The sequence below is a fragment of the Actinia tenebrosa genome, unplaced genomic scaffold (genome assembly GCF_029948245.1).
Source record: "Actinia tenebrosa isolate PJP-AT-01 unplaced genomic scaffold, QUT_ActTen_1.0 PGA_scaffold6__47_contigs__length_16458017, whole genome shotgun sequence".
NCBI lineage: Eukaryota > Metazoa > Cnidaria > Anthozoa > Actiniaria > Actiniidae > Actinia > Actinia tenebrosa.
The window spans coordinates 2,113,754-2,136,339 of NW_028292583.1; the positions used below are offsets into that span (position 1 = coordinate 2,113,754).

The 22,586-nt window shown below is 36.5% G+C and overlaps 5 protein-coding genes across 6 annotated transcripts in view; 3 read left to right on the forward strand and 2 right to left on the reverse strand.

Moving 5' to 3' along the window:
• Positions 1 to 1,645: 1,645 nt before the first annotated feature.
• Positions 1,646 to 5,038, forward strand: LOC116299225 (proteasome subunit beta type-6). Its single transcript, XM_031707854.1, has 7 exons — positions 1,646 to 1,748; positions 1,825 to 1,892; positions 2,775 to 2,906; positions 3,132 to 3,261; positions 3,875 to 3,929; positions 4,342 to 4,431; positions 4,693 to 5,038. The coding sequence occupies exons 1-7, from the start codon at positions 1,665 to 1,667 to the stop codon at positions 4,818 to 4,820; spliced, it is 687 nt and encodes a 228-aa protein (XP_031563714.1). The 5' UTR covers positions 1,646 to 1,664; the 3' UTR covers positions 4,821 to 5,038.
• LOC116299224 (uncharacterized) lies at positions 4,475 to 6,596 on the reverse strand. Its single transcript, XM_031707852.2, has one exon. The coding sequence runs from the start codon at positions 6,291 to 6,293 to the stop codon at positions 5,280 to 5,282; it is 1,014 nt and encodes a 337-aa protein (XP_031563712.2). The 5' UTR covers positions 6,294 to 6,596; the 3' UTR covers positions 4,475 to 5,279.
• Positions 6,597 to 6,727: 131 nt separating this feature from the next.
• LOC116299223 (uncharacterized) lies at positions 6,728 to 9,973 on the forward strand. Its single transcript, XM_031707851.2, has one exon. It carries the CDS (start codon positions 6,876 to 6,878, stop codon positions 7,938 to 7,940), a length of 1,065 nt encoding a protein of 354 aa, XP_031563711.2. The 5' UTR covers positions 6,728 to 6,875; the 3' UTR covers positions 7,941 to 9,973.
• Positions 9,974 to 10,904: 931 nt separating this feature from the next.
• On the forward strand, positions 10,905 to 20,843 carry LOC116299229 (ATP-dependent RNA helicase DDX19A-like). The gene is made up of 9 exons (XM_031707859.2): positions 10,905 to 11,067; positions 12,091 to 12,259; positions 12,717 to 12,861; positions 13,524 to 13,616; positions 14,611 to 14,713; positions 15,281 to 15,395; positions 16,645 to 16,822; positions 17,522 to 17,759; positions 19,206 to 20,843. The coding sequence occupies exons 1-9, from the start codon at positions 11,008 to 11,010 to the stop codon at positions 19,617 to 19,619; spliced, it is 1,515 nt and encodes a 504-aa protein (XP_031563719.1). The 5' UTR covers positions 10,905 to 11,007; the 3' UTR covers positions 19,620 to 20,843.
• LOC116299235 (dol-P-Man:Man(5)GlcNAc(2)-PP-Dol alpha-1,3-mannosyltransferase) overlaps positions 20,615 to 22,586 on the reverse strand; it is a 7,369-nt gene continuing 5,397 nt past the window's right edge. For both annotated transcript variants that reach the window (XM_089038695.1, XM_089038694.1), the window contains exons 7-9: positions 22,527 to 22,586; positions 22,202 to 22,336; positions 20,615 to 21,160 (exon numbers count right to left, since the gene is read on the reverse strand). The exon at positions 22,527 to 22,586 is cut by the window's right edge and continues 6 nt beyond it. In XM_089038695.1, the coding sequence (XP_088894821.1) occupies positions 21,004 to 21,160; positions 22,202 to 22,336; positions 22,527 to 22,586 (352 nt within the window). In that variant the 3' untranslated portion in view covers positions 20,615 to 21,003. The remainder of the gene's footprint in view (positions 21,161 to 22,201; positions 22,337 to 22,526) is intronic.

Here is a 22,586-nt window from a genome sequence, read left to right on the forward strand (position 1 = left end):
TGTCCTGTGATTGAATGGCGTGTTTTAAGAAAAAGACTATATCCCGGGCGTAGAGTGCCTCTCACGGCCCCCTCACAGCCCAAATTACATACATTTATTGTATTTTAGGAGGTCCATTTCCGCCCGTGATGTAGTCTTCCACGCATATGTTTTGCCTTTACTTTGAAATTGTTTGGAAACCAATTTTATATCACTTTCTACCACTTCTAGCATGAAAAAGTAATAAATAGTAGATCCTGTCTGACCAGTCCTGGCGGCATCATTTTCTGTTCGCTCAAAAAAGCTGAAAAATTCTTACAGTCCTGAGTACTCGGACTACTAGGCACATACTTGTTGCCATGCCATTGATCTTAAATGTGATCTTAACGGCAGTCTGTAGCCTGCCTTAACAGGGACCTTGAGATTCTACGAGAGCGCAGCAAAGAAAGGGGGTAACAAAATATTGGGATTATCCATAATATATATACGAATCGTGCTCGGATAGTCCTTAGGATTTCAATGATACCGCGTGCAGATCAATGTCACAGCGCAGCCGAAAAGAGAGATGGCGTTCGATTTTAAAATCCTATGTGCAATTTTGTGGAGGGAGGACAATCTTTTAATCTGCTATAGTTAGCGACAGCTTTTGGCTGCCCGCAAAAATTCAAATGCAAAAATTCTTGGTGGGGAAGGTGTGTTGTATAAAGGCGAACACTTCGCTTGAGAGTTCATATTTTTGATGCTCATAAAAACATATGTTTTGTACGACAAAACCAAAATAAATTACACCATTGATTCCTATTAAGCTTGCTCTTTTAGAATTTGGTAGTTTTTACCTTAAAATCCAAAATTGTGGAAAATCTCAACCTGGATTAACCCCTTGGATCGGACTTTTCTTAGGTGGAGTGTAGGAATCGAGAAAAAATTTTCTTTGGTATTTCAAATTCAAATCAATGTTCAAAGTCTGACATAACTCCAACAATTGCTTTGACGCAGTTATTCATAGAGATTAATAAAAAATATGGCTTTTATGAGAAGGAAACTGTTATTGGTACTTGGCAAGAATGTGTGAATTTATTCCACTTATTTTGCAATTTCTTTTCATCTTTATCAAGCAGGATATTAAAAAAGACGTTTCTTCAAATTTCCAAACTCGTTTCCATGCCAGATCACATGCTAAAACAAAAAGAGAACGATCGTACACGGCCAGTACCGAGTTAGATAGCACAATCGAGGTTAAAATGGGAGTCTAAATTTCAAAGGAATGAGCTGATTAACATATAATCATTCCATCACACGATTTCATACTAATTGTAACAAAAACTCGCTTGCACATAACCCTAATCGAAAAGGCCAAAGTGAAGGTAGTGTCAGATTTCTCGTGTCAGATTTGATTTAGGGCGTTATGAGAGCGTTGTGGCCAAAGGGCCACCAGATGCGTGTGTGGCCACGATATGTGGGCCACCATATGTTGGTGGTATGTGTTAACCCCTTGTCGGATTTTTTTAAATAAATGGAACTGTCGGGCATTTGGTGCTTTGAAATCCTTGACCGGCAAAGTCGGGCTCCCTGTGTTTATTTTGATATGACCTCCGTCTGACGTCACAACTATTAAAAAAACACAGGCACCCCAACAATAGTTACCAGGATCCCTCGTGTTTTTTACTTTATTGTCAAAATTCAACATGGCGGCTCTTCTTCAAAACCGAATGACAATGAAAGCCTCTTCTACCGCTCCAGAATGGGTCTCAGCAGAGCATTTAACCGGAGTAAGTAGATAGATTACTCATTGAATGTATTGGTGCTGTTATTTTGTTGAGATTTTGGTTGTTTTTGACCTTTTAGACGACTGTAATGGCGGTCGAGTTTGATGGCGGAGTGGTCATAGGTGCTGACTCACGCACAACTACCGGGTAAGAATTTTTTTTTCTCTTGTATTTTCAGTCTTATCCACACTTTTTCTGGATCGCAAAAATATTTTTTATATGTTTAAGTGGTTATGGTAGTCATTCTGACAATATCATTTATTAAGATTATTAATTTGCTTATCCTTTTTGAAAAATTTTAAATACTTTTTTGATACTTTTTTTGAATCGAAATCAAAATGTGCCTTGCTTGGCTTACTTACCTATTAATTAAGAGACTTCACTTTTATATTTGATAAATTTGGAGTACGATCCTAGGACTTAAAAATAAGGAATTTTCTCATGAAGAATATGTTGAATATGTTAAATCTAGAGGAAAGCATGGGGGAGGGGGGGGGGAAGGGAATGAATGTAAGGCAGTAGGTTCATGCTCCTGTTAATTTATAAACCAAGAATAGCATTGTGTTGGTGCACTTGCTCCTCACGTCTGGGGTCTTAGGCTCAATTTGTGCACTTGGCATAACACGTGATTAGAATATATCATGTCTCTCCCTAAATTCGAGGGTTGCAATTTTCTTCCACCAAACACTCTAGATCACTCTAGATTCAATTTGATCTGTGGGTCAGCTGTGTCTTGACTTAGATTAATAATAATAAATATGATCTTTTATCACTATCCAAAAGTTCAATGACACTTTGCAACTCCCCAGTCTTAAAATTAGTTGAAAAATAAGAGGTTGTTTTAGGGTTCAATGTTTGAAGAGTTAGGCATGCCATGATTTAGTTCAGTCCAGAGGTCTTTATAGGATCTGATCTGCAAGTTAGTTGTGCCCTGAATTAGATCAGCCCAGAGGCTGTTTCAGGACATCAGTAAAATTTAAAATAATTAATAAGTTTTTTTGTTTCTTATATCTTTCCCGATCACTGCAGGGCATATATTGCAAATCGAGTGACTGACAAGCTCACCCCAATAACAGAAAATATATTCTGTTGCCGATCTGGTTCTGCTGCTGACACACAAGCTATAGCTGATATTGTTAAATATCACTTAAACTTTCATAAGTAAGTATTGTACTGACAGACTGACAGACTGACTGACTGACTGACTGACTGACTGACTGACAGACTGACTGACTGACTGACTGACTGACTGACTGACTGACTGACTGACAGACTGACAGACTGACTGACTGACTGACAGACTGACTGACTGACTGACTGACTGACTCGCTGACTGACTGACTGACTGATTGATTGATTGACTGATTGATTGATATTTATTCACAGCATTGAGATAGGTGAGCCTATTGAAGTAAAAACAGCAGCTAATCTATTCAGAGAAATGTGCTATGGATACAGAGATCAGCTGAGTGCTGGCATCATCTGTGCAGGCTGGGACAAAAGAAATGGTGGTCAGGTTAGTGAAAATTCATTCTTCTTACAATCTTATCATAACTATCTCTTATTTACACATATACATGTAAAATGTCATCAATTTTCAGCTATACGCAACCATAGTCTGCTCTGGGAGAAATTTTGTATACAGTCAATTCAAGAAGCGTTGTCGTTGACCATCTCAAGCCTAAGCGACTGAACCAAAAGGAACTCTGGGTAGCAATTATTGAAGCCGAGTTGACTGCAGTAATTTTATTTGACTAGTTATGCCTGGTTGACAGCAAAAACCTTCATAGGCGAGCGGGAAGTGTTGAAGAAGACGTTTTCTTAATGCCTTCATATTTTCGAAATCATGAACTGAATCATAACTAACAAAAGACATGCATCTAATGGATTGTTTCTCGCCATTATTATCTTTACTACTAGTGGGACAATTAATTCAGAACGAATATTTAACCAGCTTCAGTGATTTTTACCTATATTCGCTTTCGGCCCAGTCACGTAGGCTTGAGTCGGTCAACAACAACGTTTTTTGAATTGACTGTATTTTTTATAAAGAGCAACGTTTAAGCATAACATGCTTTCAATTATTTTACTGCATATCAATATGAAAATATCCACATCTTTATTGATAGGTATTCTCCATACCTCTTGGTGGAATGTGCATCCGTCAACCATTCACTATTGGAGGTTAGAAGTACTTCTATAATTTGAATTCTTTTTGAGTATCAGATTGAGGGATTTCAAGATAGATTTAAAATTTAAATAGACCTTATTTACTTGTGCATATTGTTTTCCATTTCATACCATAGGTCATTCACTAGAGTACCAATATTCTTTGTTTGATGGTCCTGCATGTGAAGATACATAAATATGGATACAACTCAAACAAAGAATCTTATTCTCAAGAGAGTGACACGTGGAAATGATACTCTAGGGAATGTTGGAAAAACATATGCCCAAACCAAAACATTTTAAATGTTTCTGGACTATAATTGCTTGGTTGTTTAACTGCTTTTCCAGTTGTCCTCCCTCTCCTAATATTAAGTTTCGTTTTTGCATTCCTCTTATTTACATGACAAACATTTTGGGATTTCTTTAGGCTCTGGTAGCACTTACATATATGGACACTGTGATGCAACATACAAGAAAGGAATGACGAAAGACGAGTGCTTTAACTTTGTATCCACTGGTGAGAGCTCAAAACTAATCCCTGTGATCATAATATAATATGATAATATGATAGATATTTTTATTTGCACTTTGTTGAATATAATTTGTACACAATAATATTTACAAGAGAGAGAAAAAAATTTGAAGATGTAATTATTTTACATTTATAGAAAAAAAATGTTGATTATAATATAATCAACATATTATGTCGTATGTTACGACCCAGTTATATTCATATTACAAAACTACAGTATTTATCTTATATACCTCTATTTGACAGCTGTTGCCTTGGCAATGTCACGTGATGGATCATCTGGAGGCATCATTCGCATGGCGGCAATTGACTCTTCAGGTGTCGAAAGGAGGGTTATCTTAGGTGACAATTTACCCACCTTTTATGAAGGATAAATATTTGTGTTGATTATTTATGTACATCTCTAAAACATCATGTGTACAATTCCTACTCACCCCTCCTGTGCTAGGGAAACTAGCAAGGGAGGGGATGGGTGGACTTTGTTCATGGGCAACTATAACAGACTTTCTGTAAAGTGAAAGTTTGTTTTTCTGAACTAAAATTGTGTAGTGTAAGAATAGTGCAAAAATAAAAATCTTTTTTGAAAATTCAATTATATATCATTCTTTTGATCTTCAATTTTTTTCGAAATTATAATGTAACTGATTCTACACAGCAGAAGGCTGTAACATCAAAATGGCTTCCTGTCAAGTAAAATACAACGGAAAGCCACTTTAATGTTACATTCTTTTAAGCGCTGTTACATAACTCTGACCGAACGCACAGATTCTAGTTAAATTACCCCCATTAAAGAGTCACGAAATCTGTTTGTTAAAGACCATTCTTTGTAATTTCTATATAGATTTTCTCCTGCTATCTCGTGGACCGATAGTAACAGTATAATATCCTTGGCTGCGGCTCTCTAATTCAGGCGTACTTGTTCCATCGCTTTGTTCATCACACGGTACATCGTCTTTTATCATTGGCGCCTCTAAATGATAATAGTTTGGCGTTGGTACATCTAGTCTAACCATCGTCACAAAAACATCCTCTTTCGGCACAGTTTCTGTATTTTCCATTTCTTTTGACTCAAGAGATGACGAGGGTAGATTTTTAACTGGTTCATTTGAAACTTTTTCTTGTGTGTTTGTATTTTTGTTATCCATTTGTCTAGATTTCTTTCTCATCTTTGTTTGATTTTCAAGCTTCAAAACCTTTTCTTTAACCATCTCATCCCGCAAAGAAGATGTCTTTGTCTCGGAAATGATTTCTGAGTATTTACTAGTAACTTGTGATTTTGGTTTAGCTGATATTGGAGGTAAAACTACTTGTTCAGGTTTGAATCTCTCTTTTCTTTTAATTGGAACGGTGACTCGTTGATTTAGAGCCACAGTTTGCCCTTCGATTCTTGTCAAAAACTCGTTTGGCTTCCGGTCTGTTTTTGGCTGGCACGCATCAACAGATATAAACTGCGTCCTTGGTGATAAAGGTGGATTAACACCCCATTGAAGAGGCCTCTTCACTAACGGCTGCATGTTTCTTGACAGATATTCGATGTACGAATACCCGGCCCTAGTTTCGTAAGGTCTGTGCAGTAAACTTTTCAGCAGACGATCCAATTCTTTTTTCTTGTCACCAGCCACCATGTCTTTCGTGTCTTTGGCCAAATGTGCACGATCAGTTGGGCTCATATTCAATCTGTGCACCTTCTCCTCAAAGCATCTTTTATCGGCCTCTAAAGACTTGCTCTTCCAATTTCTTTCCTTCTCTAAGACGTCGAGCTGCTTTTTCAAGCGTTTTTCATGGCGCAAATTCTTTCTTGAAACGTTTCTATCTTGTGCCCATGTTCCTTGAGAAGCTTCAGCCATATTTATGAATAGCGCACGCTACGTTTAGCGCGAATTCGTCCGATAAATATCCTAAGAGATTTACTAACAAAATTAGAACGGAAATAGAGTTAGCACATGCTCCTATGAGCTATATGCTCCATATTATTGCAGCTTCTCTGTATGCTAGCTAATATTAAACCTTGGAATTTGAAGTAAGATGAGCCCTATGGCGCCCTCATGCTTTCCGCCCGCATTCCAAAAGTGGATATCGATAAGATCGATCATTCCGTAAGGACAAAGCGTCACCCCAGCAGTGTAACGCTATATATTGGGCGGTATTTTGACCCTTGCTGTTCATAGTGGTAAGAATCCATGTCATTTTGCACGAAGTAAAGTGATATGGATACCAATTTTCTTTTTTTTTTTTTTTTTTTCTTTCTTTCTTTCTTCTTTCGGTCTTCAGGCAAGAACTGCCACTTGGAAGAAGGGATCGACCGAAAAATCCCGACAGGTGACCGAAATACGTCGTGAGCCGTCGCGAACGAAACGACGCGTAAACGAGTATTTATTGATGATTCAATGCAATCGCTCGATTCAATCCATTGAAAACAGCAAAGAGAAATGAGTAAGGCATTCTACATTAAATTAATTGATTTAAAACCAAATACAATGAGAATTATAACTAATGTTCGCATTGGAAGGCTGACTTGCATCCTTTCGACCATTGTTATAGTCGCTTGTCTTTTCGTTTTGAGTCACTTCACCTTCCACGCTTCAACTACTCACTTCTTTCATGGCGTCAAGCATAAGTTCCACCATTGGTTTCAAAAAGCTGTCTTCGATCACAACTGGGAAGACATCCATTGCAGAAGAAAGTTCAAAAATGAGACCCATGTCGATGATAGCTGGGTTCAAGTCATCAGCGAGCAGCTGAACATCAAAGATGGCCAAGCTGTCTTCGATAGCAACACTGGTTGCAATGATTGGATTATTGCTTTGAGAAAGAAATTCCCACGTCTAAAGATCGGTGGAGGGCACACTGATCCATATGCTGTAGAATATGCTAAGAGACTCTTTAACGATACGTCAGATACGTTTGTTATCGTTGATAAGTATACAGGCAAACTACAAGGTAATGCACCTTCTATCATGTATGACCATGCTATTAATTATGCAGGATTAAGAGAGATGTCTAAAGAAGCTCAGTGCACATTGGTTGGGGAATTATTAAGAATTATTAAACCTGGTGGATCTATTTATCTGGGTCATAATATGGAAGAAAATGAATGCAAGGTGTTTGAAAAATACACTAGTTTTGTACGACTTCCAGGATGCTATTGGTCGGATTGTCTAAAAACGCGCACAGATATTTCAGATATTTATTATATAAAAGAAAGTGACCTATATGGACCCCATAAGGACATTGACAGTTGTTATACAGCTGTATTCATACATAGAAGGGTCATAATCAATAGGGTCAAGAACGGACCTGAAGAAATCAAGCCAAAATATAAGGAACATCCGAAGAAATACTATTGCACACCAGAACCAACTGATCAAGGCCTAGCACAAGCAGCAAAAGAACTCTTTGATAAACATATGATTCGTGCACACCCAAGAAGCTTGGCTGGCTCTTTACTAAAATATAAGCAAAGTAAAATGCCTAAGAATAATACCTCTAATTAACTTGATTCCCACTGTCGTTTTAACGAAGTGAAATTAGTGTCTGTAGTAGTGTGGATCCATGAGGTGTACTACTTTGACAATGCGATGACATACTTTATCGTCAATAATAAGACAGACACATAAAAACTGATGTCAATTTGTATTTTACAAGAACAATAACAACAATAAAAACATCTTCGTGATCAAGCCAAGGGAAAGAGCACATGCTCGTTGACGTCAGCTTATTTGTGTTTCCTCTTATTGATGATAAAAATAGATCAATCAGCAAGCTAGAAATTTGTATAGTTAATGATAATCTAGCTAGAGTGCATTCAGTCAAACTGTTGAATAGTTAGATAAATGTATCTAACTTAGATAACTATTTAGTTGACGTCACCTAAAATAGTAAAAGCATGCCAAATAACGGTCATGCCAATCCGGGGGTTTGTTTTACCAGAGAATGAGTGAATAGACATTCATTTGTATCATCGTTTCTCCCCCTGATCTCAGTAGCTGTTTACTCAAAGTTTCAAGTTTATGTGAGGTCAGCTAAAATAGTAACTAACTTATCTAATTTAGGTGACGTCAGCTATTCAACAGTTTGACTGAATGCACACTATACATTTTAAAATCAAATTTTATATCATTAAAACTACCACGGTTTAATATTTTAGGGATAGGAGTGAGGAGGTATAAGATTGTATTGTTTGTGTTTAAAATATATGTTATTTCTGTTTTCATTTGTGTAACCTGTTAGCTGGACTGCAGTTAGCATGAGTACATAGTGAAAAGAAAGAAATTGAAAGTGCCTATCACCCTTCTGACAATATTCTCAGTATTGATTCTACATGGGGTAAGATGTTGAATAACCCGAAAAAATCACATAGTTTGAGTGCAGCTTCTTGAAGTTATGAAGGGTTTTTTTTATGTCATGATCATATGCTAATGCTGTGATGTATGAGGAGGTATTTATGGTTATTTGTTGTTCCTCGTAATTCGAAACACCGGCTTCTATGGGAAAACTAACTTGCATTCATTTCTATGAGAGCAATGGGGAAAACTATGACATATTTCAAATTTAATTCATCTGTACCAGTCGTGTTTTGTATATTAAATGATTACTCCTCATACGTCACAGCATTAGCATATGGCATGGAAAAAACTTTATAACTTCAAGATGCCGCACTCAAACTATGTAATTTTTTCGGGTTATTCAACATCTTACCCCATGTAGAATCAATACTGAGAATATCGTCAGAAGGGTGATAGGCACTTTAAGTCTTTGGAGGATTCCTTTGAATGGATTAATAGTAGTTTATTTGCTATATTTGAAAAAATGTTTCAGTTGAGAAGCTAAAGTCACACTCAGCTATGCCTCATGCAACTCTTACATTTCTTTTGTGCTTAGGAACTTTCCTGGTCTATGCATGACTCAATTGATGCATCCTAAACATGAATTCTTTCCTTTACGATATAGCAAAACCAAAAAGATCCTTTGTTAGTTGGAAAAAAAAAACTCTTACGCCTAGGGAAAACGTCGAACTTTCCATGCACCATGCTCTCATTAAAAACAATGGATATCAGGTGATAATGAGGCAGCATTCTTTGATGTAATTAAGTTCGGTGCATGGAAAGTTCGACGTTTGCCCTAGGCCTTATCTTTTTAGTGCTTTAACTCTTATCTTATTAGAGTGAAGGCATTTAACCCGCAAAATAAAAATTATTAGTCAACGTGTAATAGTTAAATAGACACAAAAGAAAACAATGGAATTAGGATCTACTAATGTGTATTAGTCTAATATCTATTTCACGGGTTAAATGACTTCACTCTAGTGCTATAACTCTTATCTTATTAGTGCTTTTCAATCAGGTTGTTATACAGTCCATAGAGTAATGGTGCATGGAATGTTCAACATTTGCCCTATGCCTTATCTTATTAGTGCTTTTCAATCAGGTTGTCATACAGTCCATAGAGTAATGGATGTAGTCTTGCACATGATTCACATGCTATTGATATTAGAGCATTCATTAAACTTAAGCTATGTCATAATGAATTATGGTGTGCATATTGTTAGTGTCATATTCATCAGCATTATGGCTATGAATAACAGCTGAATAACACTAACTAGTAACATGTTAACCATTAATATTAATCTTATTATAAGTTTGTATTATAATAATGTGGTCTGTAAGTTTTTTTTTCATTTTGTAATTGAAAATTAGAGTGTTTTAGAAGTTGCTTGCTAAAGGATTTTTGCTTTGGATGCAAATTATATTCATCTTGAGTCCTACATATTTTCAAGTGCTTTCACCAAAACTAATTAAACCAAGCCCCAATTTAATTAAACTTTATAATTAATGAGTTAAGACACAGATAACTCATATATCAACTTGGAACTAATCATAGGTTTTGTGGAGGGAGGAGAAAAACCTATGAATCAATAGAGAAAACCAACACTATATCATTTGATGGCAACCATGGTAGATGGCAGGAACAATGCTGAATAATTTTACAAGAGAAAGAATTCAACTTCTAAGATAGTCAGGGATTTCTGAGAGCATCCTGAAGGGGTAAATATGGGAACTAGCATTTGCCTTTTTGCCCTGGGGGAAACAGGCTTTAGGTAAGTGGGAAATTATGGGGAAAATAATAATATGGAATGGGAAAACGTGTTGAAAGAAAAAAGGTTTGGACGCTGAGACTGGGCTTGAAAAAAAGATTTGGTAAGAAAATTGAAAATACCCTCTTAACTTGGCCACAAAGCCTCTATTGAACCAGAAACTTCCAGATTTGAGAAGCAAGTACATTACCTCTACACCACCCTTAGTTCTCAACTATTTGATAAAATAAATTTTGATAGTGCTACACTTACTTGATATAGTTCTCTGGCTCACCCAAGAAAAATACATCTGGAAGCAATGATTGGGCTACCTGTGGTGAACTGTCGTGAAACTGCATGGTTCACCTCTCTTCACTGCGCATGTCTCACACCAAGCGCCGGAAAAAGTCAGACCAAGTCAAGAAAATCCTTCAAAAAGCCGGTTTTCTTCAACATTTTCACGCATTTTACACCTTATTTCTTTTGAAATGGCTGATGACGACTGGGCTGCTGCTGCTGATGAGCAAGAAAGTCGACTAAGTGGTCAGGTGAGTTAGTTTTTGGAGAAAAAGACGCGTCTATCTTGTCGGCGCACGTGTGTGGACTTGAGAAATTTTAACAGACAGTAAAACTACTTTTTAAAGATCGTTAGTACACTTTTTTACCTGTTAAACATCATCCTAGGTTTAAGAGACCTTTAGAGAGTAATGCTTGAATGAATTTAGCTTGATTTGTGGCAGATTGTTTAAGTTTTCTGAATATTTTGAGTCCAGCATTTCGTGGCTCACAAAGCTTGGATTTCCACGAAGTGAATCTTAATCGAAGAGGAATGAATGTAGAATAATCCACAATTTTGTTCAACTTGGAAATGTCAGTGCCCTCATTTCTCTCTTGGAGCAGGGAGTGGTATTCGATTCTATACCTGAGGACGTTTTGCATAGAGAGAAGTGGATTGATATAAGCTTACATTCCTCAGAGACCCTCATCCTTAGCATTGGATTCCCCTTTTCTTCACTGGAACTATTAAACCAACTTAGTTCAATTTTTTCATTTTCTGCCAATAAAAGAAGCATTTTCTTTTGCATATTTCATCATCTTGGTTTTTGGTGGTGTTTAACAAAAGACTCTTCATTAGGGACGGACCATTAGATAGTTGATAAGTCCCAAAAAAAAAAAATTGAGCAAGCACTTAAACCTCAAAAAAAAAAATCATGCAACCTACAGCTAGAAGAAAAATATCTAATAACTGTACGCAAAAAAATGACGTATGTGTATTATATTTGCATATAGACATGTAAAAATGCATGGTAGAGCAAAGTCGGTCGACCTAGATTAACAACATACCAAAGCCATGATACATAAAATGTGCACAGGAAGGGAAAACTGCAATACCCATGAAATTAGCATAATTGTTTGTCTTCCCATGCTCCACTTCGGTCTTAGCCTTTATGATATAAACTTTTTTTGAACCCGACAACGATTTTTTAATCAGGTGTATGACATAGGTGACTGAACTACAGATCGCTTTGCTTTTGTCGTCAGTAATCTAAGATATATTTGAATGAATACAGGTTAATAAACTTGCAATTGGAAATACTGCACCAGTTGCAGAACAGAAACCTGCAACAACCACAGATTCATCGGGATGGCAAGAAAAAAACACAGATTCTTCAGGATGGCAAGAAACTACCACTGGAACTGACGCTAAAAAAGATGACGTAGCAAATGGTGGTGCTAAAGGTGATATATAATACATTGTTTGGGATAGTCAGATATCACTGTGTTCCTTGATAAAACACTCATTTACTCAAGGTTAAGTCTTGTGTTAGTTTCAAATTATCAACAATACTAACTGTAAAGAATGCATAATTTCTGCAATACAAACACTTTGAAACTACATAAACCCTACTGCAACATTTGAATATTCTACACAAAATTAAAGCTAATCTTTCTTGAGCAAAAGAGAATTCTAAATTGGAATAGTTCAGGGCTTTCATAATGTTTTGGAGTAGGTGGTCATAAGTCTGAAGTAGCTAGCTGTGATTTGATACAAGGATATTTAAAGAAAAAAAACAGTAGCTGGCTGATAACTTCCAAGCAAATGTCAGAGCTCTGGCAGCCACCAGCTTATTCTGGAAACCCTGGTATTTTATTGATTTTATATTAATATTAATTTATGTGTGTTTTTTTTTTCCAGAGGAGCTCAAGCAAATTGCAGACAGTTCGTTGTTGAGTAAATTAATAAGAAACAAGTTGGTCAATAACAAGAATGAAGTAGAAATTAGGAGAAATGATCCCAACTCACCACTTTACTCTGTTAAATCTTTTGAGGAGCTTCCTCTGTGAGTATAGACTACACATTTTTCAATTTGCATTTGGAAACTCTTACTCTGGTATACTCTGGGAACTCCAATTTAATTTCTGGACTCTGCATCACATATGAGTAGAGTTTGTTGGTCTAGTCCTTGATTTAGGGGTGGTTTTTTTCCAGGCTCTTTGGTTTTCTTCCCTCTGCAAAACCTAACAAGCTATGTTTCAATTCGATTTATGAGTTTAATGTGCCCTGACTCTGATCAGCCCAGAGGTTGTTTCAGGGTTTGATCATTGAGTTAGCCATGCCCTAACTTAGATCAGCCCATAGGTTGTTTCAGGGTTTGATCATTGAGTTAGCCATGCCCTGACTTTGATCAGTCCAGAGGTTGTTTCAGGGTTTCAATCTGTGAGTTAGCCATGCCCTGACTTAGATCAGCCCTGACTTAGATCCCTTTTTTACTCCGACGAAGGACTAGCATCCAAAACGTCAGTAAGTTTTTTCATCTTTTCACGGTGTATAATTTACCTTTTCATCATTACTGTTGACTTAGATCAGCCCAGAGGTTGTTTCAGGGTTCAATCTGTAAGTTAGCCGTGTCCTGACTTAGATCAGCCCAGAGACTGTGTAAGGGTATCAATAAAATATGAAGGTTATAAAATTTTTCTTGAACGTATTTTTTTCTCAAAATAGTTCCGTCCAACTTCGCAAGGGAGTTTATGAGATGGGATTCAATAAACCATCAAAAATCCAAGAAACTGCCCTACCTATGCTACTAGCAGATCCGTAAGTAGATCCATAACACTTTTTAATGTTCATGCAATGTTACTAACTCCCAGATGTCTTGATTTTTGAATTCTGATGATCAAAAGTTTATTAACTCTGCCCACTGTAAAAGGGATAGAAGAGAATGATATGAGAAAATGGGTTTACCTCTAATTTTGTTTGGGTTGCAACAAAATAGCACAATAAATAATTACAAAATGCTCCAACATTGTAATAATACACCATGAACAATAGAACCTGTAAATAACTTTGCAGAGTTGTCTTACAAATGGAGCTTCTCTGTTATACCTGCAGGGAAAGAAAATGAAGGGTGTTGATGCTACATCTCCCTGTGACAAAAGGAGTCTGTAGCATTCCACCATTCATACAATTTAAGTTTGTGTTTGTATTAGGAAGAGACTGTCATAATTATGTATGCGTAATAGAGCGGTTGCAATTAAACCGTGAAATAAAATCAAACTAAATACTAACTAATAGTATCTATTTAGTGACTAATAGTCACTATTAGTCAACCAGAACATTTATTAAACAAAAGACACAAATGGTCTCTTGTGTGTTTGTCTTTGTATGATGAATGTTCTGGTTGAGCGATAGCAGCTATTAGTCGCTAAATAGATACTATTAATTAGTACTTAGTTTGATTTTATTTCACTGTTTAATTGCATCCACCCTTGTGTATTAGACACAACTTACAATGCAAAGATCAAAAGTATGACCACATTTTATGTATTCGCATACTTCTATGCACATGCCTTAATTGGTAAAACTAGCCAGCTTCACACAGGAAATGTGTCAGTTTAATGTAAAAAAAGCCTATGCATAGATGAGAAGTATGCAAATACATTAAACATGGCCATACTTTTGCACTTTCCACTTTAAGTGTTTGCTCTTATAGACCATGTTAATTCTCCCATCTTTTTTTTTTCATTTTAAAACATTCTTTCAATTTTATTGCACACTCTTAGAGCAACTTGTAATATGTTTGCTTCCTCAGGCCTAATAACATGATAGCTCAATCACAGTCAGGGACAGGCAAAACTGCTGCATTTGTCCTGACCATGTTAAGTAGAGTTGATGCCACCAAACAGTATCCACAGGTAAAGAGATCTCTTGGTTTCAAGATATTTTGCAAGCCGTGTGTTTTTTTATTGGTGGCTTGTGCTGTCTTTCACCTCTGTATACATGTACTTTAGTTCAAGCCTGGGGTTTCTGGTTCAATTCTTGTTAGACTGTACTACATAAATTTGATAAGAACATGCGTAATAGGTAAATTACGAGCCTTGTATGAAACGACTGAAGAAGAGGGCCAGTAGGCCTTTAACAACTTCAAGTCCCGTAAAAAATGAGCCAGCTCAACTAGAAACTGTGGACAGCTCTTTTGACCTGTATTGGGCCTCATCATCTCTCTTACATGAATTTGAGTTTGTTTCATATGTTGCCATGAGATTTCTGGTTTTCCTTCCTCAATAAAAATCAACATGTGATTTGGGTGTCGTGAGTCATAAATATAGAATGTAATGGTAGTGCTTGTGGAGCGAACCTAATGAAAAAAAACCCTTACAGGGAGTGATTGTTGGATAAGATTTTTTAAAATTATTTTTTTAAAGTTTTTTCTTGTTTAATTTTCTTGGTAATGATTGCACATCATTGTCTAATTGTTTCAGGTCCTTTGTCTGTCTCCTACTTACGAACTAGCTATGCAGATTGGTAAAGTAGCTGAGCAGATGGGAAAATACTGTACTCATATTAGGATTGCATATGCCGTGCGAGGCTCAAACAGTAAGCAGGCATTTCATTATATTAGGGCTAAGATAAGGGCTGGTTATTAGACATCGGCCAGAATATTGGAAGTTTTTCAGTCAAATTTTGCCTTGCTGGTCATTTTAACCGGTAATGTTGGCCGGTCATTATGACAAGTGAGTGAACATCTATTCTTTTTAGCCATGAGCATGATAATGACACATTAGCCAAGACTGCTTGTTATCTTGAGTTTATGTCTAATTTGATAATGATGGTGATAATGGTAGTGGTGATGATGGTGGTGATGGTGATGATGATGGTGATGGTAATGATAATGATGGTGATAATGCTGGTGATGGTGATGATGGTGAAAACTAGGGTAGATTTTAGATGATGGTAATGATAATGATGGTGATAATGCTGGTGATGGTGATGATGGGGAAAACTAGGGTAGATTTTAGATGATGGTAATGATAATGATGGTGATAATGCTGGTGATGGTGATGATGGTGAAAACTAGGGTAGATTTTGGATGATGGTAATGATGATGATGGTGATGGTGATAATGCTGGTGATGTTAATGATGGTGAAAACTAGGGTAGATTTTAGATGATGGTAATGATAATGATGGTGATAATGCTGGTGATGGTGATGATGGTGAAAACTAGGGTAGATTTTGGATGATGGTATTGATGGTGATGGTGATGGTGATGGTGATAATGCTGGTGATGGTGATGATGGTGAAAACTAGGGTAGATCTTAGATGATGGTAATGATGATGATGGTGATGGTGATAATGCTGGTGATGTTAATGATGGTGAAAACTAGGGTAGATTTTAGATGATGGTAATGATAATGATGGTGATAATGCTGGTGATGGTGATGATGGTGAAAACTAGGGTAGATTTTGGATGATGGTATTGATGGTGATGGTGATGGTGATGGTGATAATGCTGGTGATGGTGATGATGGTGAAAACTAGGGTAGATTTTAGATGATGGTAATGATAATGATGGTGATAATGCTGGTGATGGTGATGATGGTGAAAACTAGGGTAGATTTTAGATGATGGTAATGATAATGATGGTGATAATGCTGGTGATGGTGATGATGGTGAAAACTAGAGTAGATTTTGGATGATGGTGGTGATGGTGAAAACTAAAGTAGATTTTGGATGATGGTGATGACGATGGTGATGAGCATGGTGATGACCATGATTCATTTTTAATCAAATCAAAATCCTCTGACTTGACACCCTTACAATAAGTCTTCCCTTTATTCCATGTAGTACCACGAGGACAGAAATGTACAGATCAAATCATCATTGGAACTCCTGGAACAGTACTTGACTGGATTAGAAAGCTACGTACCTTTGAACCCAGAAAGATCCGTGTGTTTGTCCTTGATGAAGCTGACATCATGATTGCCTTACAAGGTCATCAGGACCAGTCAATAAGAGTTCAGAAGTAAGTAATAAATATTAACTATATATATATTTTTATAATATTAATTATATACGTTATATAAAGAAGAGCTAAAATTAATGGCTGGTCATTGGACAATGGCTGACCAGAATTCACCTTTTCGGCGCTAGCTTGGATTGTGTTACGGTCACCAAAAAGTTTGGACATCGTTCTCAGATTTCCATACAAATTCACTGACTTTAAAGAGAAAATTTATGTAGATTTCTTTAGTTAGCTATCTTAACAGCAATAAGAAAAGCTTCAATCAAGCTAGAAAAATGATTATTTACTTGTATTTAGAGAACTAACTAAACATTAACAAAGTAAATAGTTTATTTAGAGTCAGTACATTAATTGTGAGGAAAATCGAGAACAATGTCCGAACTTTTTGGTGACTGTAACTCAACCTAAAACAATTTATACCCCATGACGGCAAGCACCAAAAAGGTGAATTAGAATTTGTCTGGTCAAATCTTTGCCTTGCCTGTGAATTTGGCGACCTGGGTTTGATTCCCGGACTCAGTGTTACATGAGTAGAGTTGCTTGTTAGTTCTCCTGTGCTTCAAAGGTTCTTCACTGAGTTCTCTGTTTTTCTCCCTCAACAAAAATCAAATTCTAAATCCCAATTAGAATTCATTTGAAGAAGAGGCACTTGGTGGAACCTCTATTAATATTATTCCCTTTTATATTCTATAATTTCAGATCATTACCAAACGACTGTCAAACCCTCCTTTTCTCTGCAACATATGACGACGAAGTCATGAAGTTTGCACATTCTGTGGTGACAAACCCCATAGAAATACGTCTCAGACGAGAAGAAGAGAGTCTAGACAACATCAAGCAATACTACGTGATGTGCAACAATGCAGAGGAAAAGTTCCAGGCATTGTGCAACTTGTATGGTGTGTTATCAATCGGGCAATGCATGGTGTTTTGTATGGTAAGTCAAGGCCTTATGTACACAGATAGGCTAAAATTGCTGGTTTTCACTTGATGTCATTCCCTGTAATGTGTGGGAAGTTCATTTACTGAATCGCAAGTTTTCATTAGGATTCTTTCTGGCTGACAGTCCATAGTGGTTAGTGTTTGACCACCATTTGGAGCAAATAATAAGATTTTAGGACTTTTATCAGCTGATTGACACCCAGCAATACACCTCTTAACCTTGGGTGTAATGTTTTCCCATTTCAGACCACATGCCATTCTCTATTCTCTCAAGAATAAGATTCTTCATTTGAGTTGTATCTATATTCATGTGTCTTCTCATGTACAAACATTAAACAAAGAAATGATACTTTAGGGCATTACACATGGACTGAAATTGAGAAAACATTACGCCCAAGGTAATGATGTCTTTTAACACTTGTCCAGCCAGGTGTTTCAAAATTGTCCTGTAAAATTTGGCAGAGTTGTCTTGTATTTGTGGCTTCTCTGTTGAAAACTACAGGTAAAGCAAGTGAGAGGTTTTCGTGCTGTGCTTCTCATCGTCATGGAAGACTACAGCCCCGTGCCTCTCATACATTATTAATGATCTTAATCAATATTAATATTTTACTCTGATGAAAGAATTAACATCCAAAACAACTGTACAAAAGTTACAAACTTTAGTCACACAGTGTTCAAGTTTCCTCCTTATTTACTTATGTTATTATAGTGCAGCAATTACTGTAACCACTTACACCTAATTGAAAAAACATTGTTGGGTTCAAAAAAGGCTATATCATCAAAGCTAAGACCAAAGGGGAATAAGGGAAGACAAACAATTATTATTATGCTAATTTCATGCATATTGCAGTTTTCTCTTCCTGTGCACATTTTATGCATCATGGCTTTTCCTAACTTTGCTCTACTGTGCATTTTTTACATGTCTATATGTAAATAATAATGCAAATACCCAAAATCCTTTTCTGTCTTAGCTTCGATGATATGACCTTCTTGAACCCGACTACGTTTTTTCAATTAGGTGTATTAAAAGAGAACCAATTAAAATCTAGGATGAAAACAATGCATTCAAACTTTGGTTATTTAAGCCAATCAGAAACCTAGACTGCATAAGAATGGTAATTTGACCCCGATGGTACGCGTAATCCACTACTGCAGTGTTGGTTGGCATAACAAAAGAATTAGACAAAAAACTTCTTCAACATGAAAACCAGAAATGTGACCCATGGATGAATCAATTGGATTGCAATGTTGGAGAAAAATATTGGGTTTCTTGACATAGCAAGCTTTATTGTATTCTGGGTTAGGGTTTTTGCTTTGCAGGGTATTGCCTTAGCTATTGTCTCCATGCTTCAGGTGCCTTGTGACACCAAGGAAGAGCCAGAATATTGCTTTATGCAAGCCAAAGTATTTATTTCAAACAAGTAAACTTTCTCATTTACAGACTCGCAAGAGTGCAGCATGGCTAGCGGCCAAAATGGTCAAAGAGGGACATGCAACAGCACTGCTAAGTGGAGAAATAACGATAGAACAGAGACTTGCAGTCATTAACCGATTTAGAGAGGGAAAAGAAAAGCTTCTCATTACTACTAATGTATCAGCACGTGGAATAGACATTGAACAAGTCACTCTTGTTGTTAACTACGACATGCCTTTGGACTTACAAGGAAGACCAGACTTTGAGACTTACTTACACAGGATTGGTCGTACAGGACGGTTCGGGAAATCAGGAATAGCCGTTAATTTTATCGATGGTCAAAGATCATTGAATTGTATGAAGAAGATTGAAGAGCATTTTGGTAGGCAAATCATTCAACTCAAAGCTGATGATGTTGATGAACTTGAAAAATTGAACTAAAAAAGACCCAAGATAACCACATATGGAATTTTGTTTCCAAAATTGATTCCAAAATTTTTTTCACTAACATTTCACATCTAGTTCACATATTCTATCGAATCATAAACTTAGCGAATCATGAACCTAGCAAAAAGGTGGTTATAGTATAGGTCGAGATATTTTTCTTTATTTGGTTCATCGTCCAGAAATAGAGCTAGTTGTCTGGGTGACATAATTATAAAAAGGGGTCTTAAACATAAAACATATGGCACAATATTTAGGAATTACATGTATGTTCAGTACGAATTTTAAACAATAGGTTGCTATCAATAGATGTCACTTCCGGTAATAGCTCTTTTTTGATGGCTTGTAGAATCCTGGAGGTTGTTTTGATCTCTTGTTTTCTGGTTTGATGTCGTGAAAATAGTCAAATACGATAGTTTGAGGACTTATTTTGATATGTTTGACTTAGCATCTGCTAGTTGCCCCCCAGTCAGCCGCTTGTTTGCCCCCCGGTCGACTCCAAAAAGTCACGTGATTGATAGTAAGCAATATATTACTGGTACAATAATCTTTGCATTATGTGAGCCATTTAACTAGCTATAGTTACTAATATCCGCATTTTGGAGTTCATGTAGTCATTTGTGGATATATAGGTATAATGCACCCTTGAGGAAAAATATGCAACACTATCAGTTATCATAGAGTACAAACAATTAATCCGTGAAACACTAATTACTAAATAGTACAAAATAGTGCTAATTAAACAATAGAAAACAATGGAATTTGCATGAAATTGTGCTATTTAGTATTACTAAAGTTTCATGGATTTACTGTGGTCACTCTATTACAAAGTTATGTTAGATGATCACATATTTTTCCTTTTCTTTGATGTGTATAGAGGAAAAACTGTAGAGTACCACCACAATAATTGTAAATAGTCGAGGTATAGTTTTCAAAGTGAAGTTCATGAGATTCAATTTGAGTTAAAGTTAAAACACTAAAATGCAAAAAGATTTCAGACCTAAAATTTTTATTTAAAGATAAAAGGAAATCTTATCCTGTCACCAAACACGACCAGCTTTGGTCTTACTAACACATGCAATCGTTTTTATTGCAGTTTATTTTGAAATGTTTTAAAACTACTTATGTCAGGGATAGTTTAGCATTGTTACAAGATTTATTTGATTAATAAAAGTAACTATTCATCTTATTGGTATAATAAAATATAAATTAATACTAGTTGATTTAGTGGGTGCATTTGATGGAGGAACACATTTAGAGTGGTTTTGGTTTTACTTAACCCATGGAATAAGATACCCCCATTTCGTTGCTAAGGCCCGGTTCATACATCAAACTTTTCAAGAACAGAACCTTAACACCTAACCAATAAAACAAGAAAGCCCTAAGCCTTTTTCTCATCTTTCTTCTCGTTGTCATCCACTCCTGCATACCACAAAGCAGCCAGCAATACTGCATGGCATGCATGTAATGTTAGTGACGATAACACTGTCGAAGGATAGGTGTTCCAACACAGCTCTATCAAACCTAGAACAAGAATCCTGAATAGTAAAGCAGGGATGGTATTATTAGTCAAATTGGAATCCCTGTGTAACTACTCAGTATAGTCCTAAGTTTAGTTGAATTGGTGTCAAACTGCACTCTCCCCTCCTCTCAGAAAAAATTTAGTTTGAGAACAGGAGGCAAATACAGCTGCTGTGTTTCTAGATTACAGTCATTCTCAAATGTAACCAACAGTCTGACAATATGACGAACATTTTAAAATTTGGACTGAACTGGAATTTAAGAATTTGTATAGGAAATTGCACGCTCTTGAATACAATTCGGAATTTATAGGTACAAGTGATGTTTTGAAAGATTTCAATTTGAACTTTCAAAACATCACAAGTATTTATAAATTCCGAATTGTATGAGAAGATTGTGCGATTTTTTGTTTATTAATAATATACTCAACAAAAGTGAGCAACTTAGTTGGGACTCTATAGAGTACAATTTGGGATTTAATTGTGCTCTTCTTGTCCAATCAGAATCAAGTAATTTTGTTTAGTGTATTATAAAGCTTGTTAGGATTTTGTAGAAGGAGGAAAAAAAAACAGAACCAGGAGAAAACCCTTGAATGAAGGGAGATACCTAGCAAACTCTACTTACATGTGATGCTAAGTACAGGAATCAAACTGGGGACTCCAGAGATGGGAGTTAAGTGTAATACCCCTACTTGGAAGAGTGGACGAAGCCAAAATTTTAGGGGGTGGGGGGCTAATTGAGTTTCTTCTGTCAAAACAACGGAAAACAATAAAAAAGCATCTAATTCTTCAGTTTTGGGGGTTTTTTTCTGCTGAAGAGGGGCTTCAGCCCCCCTCCCTGGATCTGCCCTTGACTCCTCCCTTGATTCCCTAAGACCCAAGATCAAGGCAAGAGGGAAGTGTAATACCCCTACTCCACCCTTAATTCCCTGAGACCCAAGATCAAGGCAAGAGGGAAGTGTAATACCCCTACTCCACCCTTAATTCCCTGAGACCCAAGATCGAGGCAAGAGGCAAGTGCATCTACACCCGCTAGACTGCCGACCTGCCCATCATTACCTGACAGAATTCCACAATCTTGTGTTCCACAGTAGATAGGGTAATGTGTGGAAATACCAGACATAAAACTGATAATGTAATGACCTAGAGAACGCTATTCCTATGAAGTTAGAGGTAAAGAGAACCAATACAAGCTATAATCAAAGTCAAGGTGTAATATATCATTTTTGAATCAAGAAAATGCTTACCAATTTGAATAGCTATTGTTCTGGACTGACTAGTCTCTTCATACATGTGAAAATGGTTTTATGTTTCTGCCTGAACACAAGGCTATAAATATTGAAATATTGTAAGGTTCCATGGAGATAATTGGCATTAAAGGATATTATGGGATGTCAAGCGCTGTGGTAGATATGGTCTTTTGAAGTATCCAACAAGACTTTCA

What these genes read in the sequence shown, in the direction of transcription:
- LOC116299225 (XM_031707854.1), top strand. Translation starts at nt 1,665, where the DNA reads ATGGCGGCTCTTCTTCAAAACCGAATGACAATGAAAGCCTCTTCTACC. An exon ending in CAGCAGAGCATTTAACCGGA is followed by an intron (nt 1,749 to 1,824) that starts GTAAGTAGATAG and finishes TTGACCTTTTAG; the next exon opens with ACGACTGTAATGGCGGTCGA. An exon ending in CTTTAACTTTGTATCCACTG is followed by an intron (nt 4,432 to 4,692) that starts GTGAGAGCTCAA and finishes TCTATTTGACAG; the next exon opens with CTGTTGCCTTGGCAATGTCA.
- LOC116299224 (XM_031707852.2), bottom strand. Translation starts at nt 6,293, where the DNA reads ATGGCTGAAGCTTCTCAAGGAACATGGGCACAAGATAGAAACGTTTCA.
- LOC116299223 (XM_031707851.2), top strand. Translation starts at nt 6,876, where the DNA reads ATGAGTAAGGCATTCTACATTAAATTAATTGATTTAAAACCAAATACA.
- LOC116299229 (XM_031707859.2), top strand. Translation starts at nt 11,008, where the DNA reads ATGGCTGATGACGACTGGGCTGCTGCTGCTGATGAGCAAGAAAGTCGA. An exon ending in AAAGTCGACTAAGTGGTCAG is followed by an intron (nt 11,068 to 12,090) that starts GTGAGTTAGTTT and finishes GAATGAATACAG; the next exon opens with GTTAATAAACTTGCAATTGG. An exon ending in CCTATGCTACTAGCAGATCC is followed by an intron (nt 13,617 to 14,610) that starts GTAAGTAGATCC and finishes TTGCTTCCTCAG; the next exon opens with GCCTAATAACATGATAGCTC.